Genomic DNA, 11,382 nt, shown 5'->3' on the forward strand with positions numbered 1-11,382 from the left:
AGCAGCAGCAGAGGCAGGACGGGGGGGGGGGGGGAGGGGATACAGGAAACCACATGTTTTCTATGTACAGTAGAAGCGTACTGTTACTGAAGGGTGATATGCTGACTCTGGTGATATGCTGACACTAAACAGCAACATAACAGCACTGTGGGTCAGCCATGCTTGACCAGGGACAGGCTGTCTCATGTAGCCCCATGCATGTCCACTATTCAGGAAAGACACAGTGGTCAGAGAAATGGAATAACTCTGACCAACAGTGGAGGTAGAGTTTGAAAGCAAGAATTAGTAACAGGCAGAAGCGAAGAAATAAAAAAGCCCTATACGCATACCTGGGCAGAATTGGAAAGAAAACATTGAAGTTTTATGGAAAGATCACCCTTTCTCTGAGGGACAATTCTTTCATTTGAAATGAATACAGTCCTTGGTTGAATCATTGCATAATATAATTGAATCTGTATATTCCGGTTGCTGAAATCACCAAAACTAACTCAGGCCAACTTTAAGGATGCAACGAGGAGGGGCACAGATGGGATGACTTTAAATGGCCGCGTACTAACAACAGGGTGTGCTGACATTTATTTTTGCTGAGGGTTTTTAATTTCCAACCGTGCACCTGGCCACACCTGCCATGAAAAAATGCTTGTAACATGAATTAAAATGAAACCTCAACTGAAATACCATCTCTATAAATAAGTGGCGTGGCTGCTTTGTGTCTATGTTGATGTTGCAGACTTGTTTTGTCTTTCTTTTAGCTAGTCGACCAAGCACGCATTTTCTTTGATCCCTAAATAATGGTAGCCTAGTAAACAAAATGCACCCCCATAGTGGCAGAATATATTTTTTCCTGCCTGGTTGGTCTACCACCGCAACATTGAAAATCACCCAAAAGGACACAAAATATGTCCTTCAATCAGTCACAACGGTCTACCTAACCTGTGTGTATCAGGTTTTCTCTGTTTGAATCAGTGTAGTGAGTTGTTGGGGAAGGTTTAGCCCAGTAAAGACACAGCTATGCTGGCTTATTAGTTAAACAGTTTGAATTGGTTTGACCACCAACCATTGGTTCCACAGCTCGGCTATCATCATGGCTTTTGCTCCACATCTAAACAATTTTCATCCAAACTGTGGCTTAAACCCTCTTGCTTACTCAATATTAAGTCAGGCAATATTTATCCATGTGCCTTCACAGATTAGCATCATTAAAGATCATTTGACATTATTGGGTAACCAATAAAGACCCTCCATCATGTCAGGGAAAGGGTTCAAACATGAATCAAATAAAATTACCAGACTTGTGCTTGACAGTCATTTCCCTTTACATCAGCTAAGTATTGAGAGCAAAGATGGTGCGGTCTGATAACGGTCCATACACTCTTTATAAACACCCGAGAATGCAGACAAGCCAGTCGCAACTCACAAGTGTGAAAAACTAATTTTAACTTTAATTTGCATTTTCTGGTCAAATGTGCAAACGTTAATAAGCAAAATTTTAACTTTAACTCCCTCTATCAAGGTCATGTCTGTAGTGAAACACATTTACCCGGTTGCTAGAAATTACTTTGTTTTATTGATACCCATGACACCATGAAGTATGGGGTGCCTCAGGGGTCGACTCGATTCTGGGACCTCTTTTGTTTAACTTGTACATGCTACCTCTTGGTCAAATCTTAAAAGAGTATCACAGCTATGCTGATGACACTCAAATTTACATTGCCGTTACTCCAAATGACTGTAGTCCTGTTGAGTCATTATGCCTATGTCTTGAAAATATTAATAGCTCGATGCAGCAGAACTTCTTTCAACTTGTTAAACAGACAAGACTGAAATAATTGATTTTGGTGTTGAAGATGGAAGACAGAATATATGTGCTTACTTGGAATCCAAATCACTTAAAACTAAGTCTTGTGTCAAAAACCTTGGTGTGATGTTGGACAGTAATCTCAGTTTTGGCACCTTGGGAACATTGCTAAAATTAAAGGAATATGCCACTATTTTGGGGCTTAATACAGTTAAAATCGTTGGCCAGGGTTTATAAAGGTGGTAAACTGTCTTGTTTTTCATGTAAGCCGTTGTCTTGCTTTAAGACAAGTTAAAAGAGGGAGAATGTCGCTAAGCTAGTGAAAGTCAATGGATCCGTGTAGCATGATACAATGCTACACGGATACATTGACTTTCACTAGCTTAGCGACATATTCCCTCTTTTAACTTGTCTTAAAGCAAGACGACGCTTGACATGAAAAGTAAGACACTTAACCACCTTTATAAACCCCAGCCAACGATTTTAACTGTATTAAGCCCCAAAATAGTGGCATACCCCTTTAAGGATTTTGTATGTAAACAGGATTGTGAGAGGTTAATGCATGCTTTTATTACCTGTAAAGTTGACTATAGCAATACCCTACTTATAGGTCTCCCCCAAAGGTCACTGAGGCAGGTGCAACTAATCCAAAATGCTGCAGCAAGAATTCTGACTAAAACAAAGAAGGGACCACATCACTCCAGTACTTAGGCCATTGCACTGGCTTCCAGTGAGATTTAGAATTGAGTTTAAAACTCTTTTGATAGTTTATAATAGCTGATAGCTTACGCCCTAAATATATTGTAAATAAGCTTGAGCAATATCACGCTAATAGATGTCTTGGGTTTTCTGAATCTCCTCTACTGGTTGTGCCTCGGGTCAGGTCTAAACAGGGTAAAATGACATTTAGTCATTATGCTGCAAAATGCTGGAACCAACTCCCTGTCCAAATTAGAACTGGCCCAACAGTATCTTGTTTAAAAAGTTAAAAACAGCTTTATTCTCATGTGCCTTTGGTGATAGTTAGTTAATTACACACTATCTATAACACAATACAGTTTTTTTCTTCTCTTTTCCCTATTCTTAATCACATTGAATGACATTTATGTATGATAATCAATCGATCAAAAATATTCATATAGCACATTTACTGATTGAATAGGAACTTCTCTCAACCCCAAAAGCAGGGAGTTTGATATAGTCTGTAGTCATGGTCTGTGGGAGATTGATTACTGCGTTCCCTGTGGAATATCCCTCTTGCTGTATGTTTACTGTATGTGTGTGTACTGTGACGCATATGAGTGTATATTTACGTGTTTACGTCTTTTCCAGAGAAGCTGTCTTTATTGATGATAGGACAATCGAGAGTATGACTGGAACACTGGGAGGGAGAGATGGGGCAGGGCTGGGACATGACCCAGGCCAGACTGGAACCTGGGTCCCCATGGGCATGCAAGCTTATATGCCGGGAGTTTGGTATGCTACATCACAACGCCCCCCAACAAGCTGTAAACTTACCCGAAATAATCTCCTCCCACTGGGAGATGACACACAGGTCACACTGCGACGGTCCACAAGGTCCAGAGCCTGGATGGCACTCGAGCCAAACACATATTGCAACCTAAAACACAACACCAGAAAAAAAGGTTTCTCTCACCTTCGCTAAAATGTCATCTATGGACAACTTAAAAATAAAGTCGCCAACAGAGGTATCAAAAGTAAAAGTAAATCAGGGTGTAAGTACAGCACTAGCACATGATATTACATACAGTAGCTGTTACAACATTTACTCCATTGTGTCTAATGAGGTTGATACACTGTGTTGTTACTGAAAAACAATAAGAACCTAACAACAACCCACCACAAATTGGATCCAACCAGCACAGTCAGTTGATCATAAGACAAGCACACAGGTCTAGTGAAGTGAAAAAGTGAAAGGCCATTGGGAAACTCCAACTCCCATTGTCATTGTGACACAGCACTCCACAGCACACAAGTGAACACTGCACACTGCACACAACGAAATTGCATTTATGCCTCACCCGTGCAAGGGGGCAGCCCTCAGTGGCGCCCCATGGGGAGCAGTGCGGTGGGACGGTACCATGCTCAGGGTACCTCAGTCATGGAGGAGGATGGGGGAGAGCACTGGTTGATTACTCCCCCCACCAACCTGGCGGGTCGGGAGTCGAACAGGCAACCTCTGGGATGCAAGTCTGACGCCCTAACCGCTCACCCATGACTGCCCTTCTTTTTTTTTCTTTTTTTTTTTTTAAATAAATCTTTTGGTTACTGAGATGAGTTGCTTCTGTTGGAAGGGAACTGTGTTCCTTTTTTTATTACTTTTACTTTTACTTTTACTTTTGATACCTCTGGTGACCAGAGGCAAGCAACAAGTGGTTGGTAACAGATTTTTTTGTTTATTTGTTTTTGTACACATGAATAAACAATGGCCCTAAGCATGCACATTTGCACTTAACTGAAACACCTCTGTGTTCTGAGCACACCCCAATCCCAATACACTGAACAGGACCATGACTGAACACACATTCATTCAGATTGAAAACATCAGATGTACAGCATGCTTGAGAGACCATTTAATTCTCCTCTCTGCTATGCCACAAATGTAAGAAATAGTAACAAAATGTCAAGCAACCACAGAAGCGCATAAAAGTAAATGACTTTTGGTGTAGGTTTATCATCATGACTCAGAGATGTGGGCAAAAACTACTCGTTAATGATTATGACTGTGGAAATCTCCACTGATTAATCAGAGAAAGTCACGTGTGTCTTTGTAAGTCATCTGTAAGATTTACTGTGGAATGAATCATTACGTAGATGTAATGTGTCACTGTGCACACAACAGAAATGTGTTTCTGCTTCACCCATCACTTTCATTATAAAGTGTTACCTATTGCTTTCTATCTGTTTTGATACATGCCTAGAGTAGAGTAAACTGCTGAGGATTCACCGACTATCCTATTTGAAAATGGTCAGAGTTTGGCCTATGGGGGCTAGAATCCCAGAAAATATGAACACAGCCGGTCTGAGCTGAGAGTCCATTAAACCGGGCCAAAAGCTCACAGAAAAGGATTTTTTTAAAAAGTGGGGGCATAAAAATCTGGTTGAAATTTACTTTTTTGTCTCTATTTGTCTGTGCTAATATGGTCCTGCTCCTAGTAGATCAGCCGTTTAGCTGTTGTTACAACAACTGGTCTGCGGGCATAGGGTTAGTGGGCCAGGACTATCAGCATGGCACTAGTTTAACGGAGGCCAACTAGCAGAGTTCGGCATGGAATGTTAGTAAACCTCCCTCCTGAAGCCTCAATACAGTGCGGAAGCGTTGGGCTATCGGACCGACCCTCGTACTGTGACTCCCATTGCCGAACCAATGTAGTTGACAAGGTGACGAGGGGGACGAACTGTGCAGGAACACCTCCGTCACACTAGCCCCTTAATGACATCACTAAGGAAAACAGGCTGTGTGCTCAGGCAAAGGTACCTCAGTCACGATAGGAGGGACGATGGCCATTCACTACTCCACCCACCTGGCCTTGGTGAGAGTCAAATCAGCATTTTTAAATATTGTATGGGCTTTATGTCTTTGTTGTGGATATGACAGTAAAGATCATGACAGGAAGAGAGTGGTGGAGGGAGAGAGATAGGGAAGGGTTGACTAAATGACCCAGGCCTGACTCGAACCTGGATCCCCATTGGACATGAAACCCCGGTACGGTTCCTGATGGCAATATGCCACTTAACAACCGCAAGCCCAACTTCTTAACTGCTAGCCCATGAAAGCGAAAGTGAAAGCGTGAAAGTGAAAGCCCATTGGGAAACTCCAACTCCCATTGTCATTGTGACACAGCACACAAGTGAAGACTGCACACTGCACACAACGAAATTGCATTTATGCCTCACCCGTGCAAGGGGGCAGCCCTCAGTGGCGCCCCATGGGGAGCAGTGCGGTGGGACGGTACCATGCTCAGGGTACCTCAGTCATGGAGGAGGATGGGGGAGAGCACTGGTTGATTACGCCCCCCACCAACCTGGCGGGTCGGGAGTCGAACCGGCAACCTCTGGGATGCAAGTCTGACGCCCTAACCGCTCACCCATGACTGCCCAGTATGGGCTATATGACTATGCCATTAAAAAAATAGTTTAATCGTTATAGTTATAAAACGCCACTGCAGAGGTGCTACTGTAATAAGAAAATGATTAAGTTGTGCACAGATAGACAAAACCACAGTATTTGATGCAGGAAATGACTCAACAGTCACCTATGACTATAGGCCAGAAGCACCCAAAAAACCTCAAGGCCAGTCCTTGTAAAGTGTAAACCATATTTTGGGATTTCCATGACGCGAGTTGGCATGGTATTCCAAGCAGCATCCCACACCTATAAACTGCAATTGTTGTGATGGAAGAATAGAGTGTGTTTGTGAGCTTGTGTGTGTGTGTGTGTGTGTGTGTGTGTGTGTGTGTGTGTGTGTGTGTGTGTGTGTGTGTGTGTGTGTGTGTGTGTGTGTGTGTGTGTGTGTGTGTGTGTGTGTGTGTGTGTGTGAGTGAGTCAGTGGGTGAGAGAGAGAGACAGACAGAGACAGAGACCTGGCAACTATTCTAAACCTGTGGATATAGGCCTACAAATTAGCAACAAAGCACATCATGGACTCTTGGGAACAAATGGGAAAAAAGTTGGGGGAAAAAGTCATACTCACGCAATAAGCAAATCGTCCGGCACTAGAAAAGGGGAAAAATATACACACGATAAAATATTAAGTCTCTACTACTACACAGTCAGATGCAAGACAAGTGTTGCATACTAGGCAGGGAAGCCGACAGAGGAGGACAAAGGGGTCAGTTGTCCCGGGCCCATGGATATGGGGGGCCCATAATTGGGCCCTCATTACATTGGGTGGGGGGCCCTTTCAGATTACTTTGTCCTGGGCCCAGCCAAAGCTGTCAGCGCCCGTGGGCATAGGATATGGCATTTAGACTACGGAAGAGCCATGATTGGGAAGGAATAAGTTCGCCTACCACCAGTGTGACATTATCTGGATTCCTACCAACTGGCGACTGCAGATGTTAAAATCAATGGTGATAGGTCGAAACGTAAGTTGTATCACTCTTAATTTAGATTGATAGCATTTAGTTTTGACAGATTGCTGTGTTTCTCATCTGGAGTCGCGACTTGATACGGGGCCCCAAATAGTCTTTCACACCCCGTATGCAAGTGGCTCCCCATAGTGGTCATTCATTGTTTTGCAAATATTTGTATGACGTTTTTTACTGAAACTACTCAAAACAGAGACTCACGCGGCTAGAACTACAATAGCCAAATCTTTCTGCATTAAATTTGACTTGACTGTTTACTACTCGCAATGTCAATAACAAGCACTGCCATTGGCTCTACGACTTTACAACTCCGTAATGCCGTGTGATGTAGCCTACCGGTGTTTGTTCATGTTACGCGCCCCAAGCATACAACCAAATAGTGAAAAGAAACACAAGAATATTTAGACTTACGCTCAGAACCTTCCTTGTAACTTTTTTGAATGTCCTTTAGCAATTGTTCTGCCACGCAAGGAAGAATTGACGACATGATAAGCGGTGACTGTTGTTGTTAGCTGACGTTAGGGAACGTTATTATTGTTGCAGGCTTTTTCGTTGACTTTATAGTTGACAGGATTCAACTCGTCTTGAAACCTGCATTGAACAGCTTTAGCCCTTCTCCGATCGCAAAAGTCACCGAATATTGCATTGAAGGAAGACGCACCACAGATTGTTTAGGGAAGACCTAAAAGAGCTGTGTGGACACACTTTTAGGCTACTTCACAGATGTTGAGATTTCCCTCGCCCAGTTTGACAACAGTACGGTGTCCGTTTAGGCTCTAAACGCGTTTTCGATTGTATGAAAATAATGCACGATACAAAAATGGGATTGGAAATTTCCGAGATTTTAAAATGATGGAAAGCAAGACAAGGAATGAATTAACGAATGAATGAATGAATGAATGAATTAGGCTTAATAATAATATAATAATAATATAATATTATATATATATATAATATATATATATTATAATAATAATATAATATAATAATATAATAATAATAATAATAATAATAATAAATAGAAAAAGAGGAGGAGGGAGGGGCAGTGGAGCTCACGAAGATGCGCGCGGAACTACTGGTCGGACAAGAGCCAGGCAAGAGGGATGGGGGTGGGTTGGGAAATCACCCAGGCCGGACTCGAACCTGGGACCCCATAATGCAGGTGTCCCACTCCCGCAGTACAGTGCATGTGATCTGGTGGGTTATTCTGCCACTGCACTAGCCTCGCGAGCCATCCTACGTACTTCCGCCAAATGAAATGGTAGTATTATGGGATGGTCAGGACCAGGCTACCACTGCACCACCATGGAAAGTTTTTTTTGTAAGGAAATGTTATTAAGTCAAAGAGAAGGTTACTTTATTTCTTAAAAAATGGTTAACTTAAAAAAAAACGTCAAGGCCTTGACCACCGGTGGAATTTTGATTTTAGTAGGCTAAAATAAGCATTGTAAAAGTGTGTGTGTGTGTGTGTGTGTGTGTGTGTGTGTGTGTGTGTGTGTGTGTGTGTGTGTGTGTGTGTGTGTGTGTGTGTGTGTGTGTGTGTGTGTGTAATCAGGGGCACAGAACAGCCAGAGGTAGAACATTACATTATATATAGCCTACTCTGCATGGTGGCCTGCTGAGATGCACGGTATGCCATGCACTGTATGCCACTTAGCCGGTTTTAATGACACCTGCAAAAAAACATCTGTTGAATGCCTAAATAAAACTTAAAAATTATCTCAACTCAAGCTTCTGAAGCATATAAAACTTGAAATAGTAGTTTCAAAGGTTTATGGAGGCCCACACTTAGATGACTCCAGACCTGCTTTTGATGCTTTCAGGTTTGTACCTTTCTGTTCATATTCATGGGGCCCTAAGCAAGCCCCCCCACCTCAGCATTAGATGCTCCATAAGCTTCCTTTAACCTACTTGCACGAGTGAGGGGTAGGAGCTAGGGAGCTAGGTAGGCTGTCTGTAGATTGTGTAACCATCATACACTGAACTTCTTGCAGCAAAATTTCTCGAACAGAAATGTATCAGGACAGGATATCATATCTTAGTTTTGCTTCAAAATTATTTATCTTCATTACATTCTATGTTTAATGTAGGGTTTTTACAATTAACAGTGGTACATGAAAAATTATGTTGTACCCACCATGTACCCCGATATATATGGCTCGTGTTTCCATTGTGGCACTAAGTGGTGCATGAGAAAGAAGTGTATGACTAGGCCAAATGGTGGAGAGTTCATTTCTTCCTGGAACTTTGCTACCCACAGGGGGCCCTGGAGGCATGGGGGCCCTAAGCCATTGCATAGTTTGCTTATGCATTGGCCCTGATATTCATATCCATGTTCATTTAACCTGCCATAATGATGAAGAAACGTTGCTGGACTATGTTCTTAAAACAGTAAAGAAGTTAACATCCATAGCAGAATGGGAAAAAAACTATTGTTGCTTTTATTTCAAAAGGCTACATTAACACTGTTAGTAAGGATGTCTCCACTAGCCAATCTGGTGAAGTGACAGTGAAAGCCCACCTGGAAGACATTGTCATTGTGACACAGCCCTCCACAGTGCTCACTGCACACAACGAAATTGCATTTATTCATCATTCAAGCAAGGGGGCAGCCCCAAATAGTAACCTGATGTAAGACAATGTGAAGTCACACGTGTCTGTAACTACTGCTGAATCATTTCTCCAGCAGCGTGATGGTATCCTCCAAAGTCAATTTCCCATCAGCTCTCCGGGCTGCTATGGATACTTAAGTGCCCAGTCCACTCTCTTTATCTCTCTCTATCTTCCTCCTCTCTCTTTCCATGCACAGGGAGAGAGAGAAAGAGAGAGAGAGAGAGAGAGAGAGAGAGAGAGAGAGAGAGAGAGAGAGAGAGAGAGAGAGAGAGAGAGAGAGAGAGAGAAAGACAGAGAGCAAGACAGAGACAGAGGATGCAATAACATGCCACACCCTTTTAGAAGCCAGGATAAATCAGGGAGTGCATTTCTTTTGTAGTCTTTCAATGCCAGTTGCTGTATCAGGAATTCAATGTGATTTGTCGAGACGATTTTGCAGTAAATCTTTGTTCTCTCCTCTTGATTTGCTCTTTGAGTTTAGAGAGGTTTGGGATGCGGTCAATGTAATTCTGGTAATTTCTCCAAAAACAAATATCAAATATAACAGAAACTTTTGACAGGAGTCCGACATTTCCATACAAAGGTATGTATACAGTGTGCATGTATGGATTTCAAGCTGACAGATGTATGCAGGAAAATTGTACTGTATAATGTGCAGCTATTTTCAAAAATAATATGAAATAAAAGTATCAATCAATCAGTAGGATGTAATTTGCCAGTGCAGTTATACTATTCCTAATTGTGAGAAGTTCTTTGTGATCTATTCTATGATATATGGAATTCCATTAAACAAGTCATATACAGTTATATATATATATACTGCACAGTAGGCTATATATACAGTTCATATACAGAAGCATTTTATTTTTCGGTGTTGCTGTTCACATGCATTGGTACAATCTGTGTCATGTGTAATGCTATTGTGTTATTCTGTGCAAAATGTGGATTTGGCACAAAATAAAAAATAAATAAGAAGTACAACATTGATATTGCTACACATGTTCTACACATGTTGTACCTCTTTATCGAGGATGGACTGTAACAGTAAACCCATTAATAAGTGTATTATCTAAAAATGTTGTTAATGTCGGCATGTATTGTCTGTCTGCCTTTAAGATGCAGTATGTAATGGAGTGGAGTATAGAAGCTCTCTTTTTATTATTAGCATTGTGGTTTACCATTGATCCGTGTTTATGTGCAAAACAACTCTCCATTTACTTGGAAAGTGAGATAAAATGATTTCATTGCACCAGTCTGACATTTAACCGTAAAATGAGCCCAAATCTGCATAGGCCTTGCGGCATTGGCATCGGAATAGCCTTAAAATCACAAGTAGGACTAAAAGAAATAGAAAATAATAGAAAGCCTTTATTGTCATTATACAAAGTATACTTAGATTTGAGCTTCCCTACAAGGTGCACAGTCCTTTATAGATGATGAACAGTAAGTGAGTTCATTGTTGTAACAGCTTTGGGGAAGAAGCTGTTCTTCATCCTATTGGTTCTGGCTGGTAATGCCTTGTAGCGCCTGCCAGAGGGCAACAACTGAAAATAATAATAATCTAAACTGAAAATAATCAAAAGCAAGATTTTGGTTGGAGCAGGACCAAGAATCCTCCTGGACAGTAAATGTTGTGTGATTGTAATTCAGTGACGGGACACCTAGATTCATTGACCTGGTTTTACCTGTCCATTTCAACCAGGCTGTTATTCAACCAGGCAATCACTTGGTTGAAATGGACTGGTAAGACCAGGACATTTGGAATATGTGGCACTGGATGGAACTGCACCCAGGTTGCTGTAAGCGTTGAATGTAACACTGCAGAAACTGCACTGCAGTAAACCAAGGGGGGCTTCACT

The 11,382-nt window shown here is 41.8% G+C and overlaps 1 protein-coding gene across 1 annotated transcript in view; it reads right to left on the reverse strand.

Annotated features, from left to right (window-relative positions):
• Positions 1 to 7,665, reverse strand: part of zswim7 (zinc finger, SWIM-type containing 7) — a 28,817-nt gene extending 21,152 nt beyond the window's left edge. The window contains exons 1-3 of the mRNA XM_063202669.1: positions 7,322 to 7,665; positions 6,514 to 6,535; positions 3,317 to 3,419 (exon numbers count right to left, since the gene is read on the reverse strand). Of these exons, the coding sequence (XP_063058739.1) occupies positions 3,317 to 3,419; positions 6,514 to 6,535; positions 7,322 to 7,397 (201 nt within the window). The 5' untranslated portion in view covers positions 7,398 to 7,665. The remainder of the gene's footprint in view (positions 1 to 3,316; positions 3,420 to 6,513; positions 6,536 to 7,321) is intronic.
• Between the last annotated feature and the right edge of the window lie 3,717 nt (positions 7,666 to 11,382).

The sequence above is a fragment of the Engraulis encrasicolus genome, chromosome 7 (assembly GCF_034702125.1).
Source record: "Engraulis encrasicolus isolate BLACKSEA-1 chromosome 7, IST_EnEncr_1.0, whole genome shotgun sequence".
NCBI classification, from domain to species: Eukaryota; Metazoa; Chordata; class Actinopteri; order Clupeiformes; family Engraulidae; genus Engraulis; species Engraulis encrasicolus.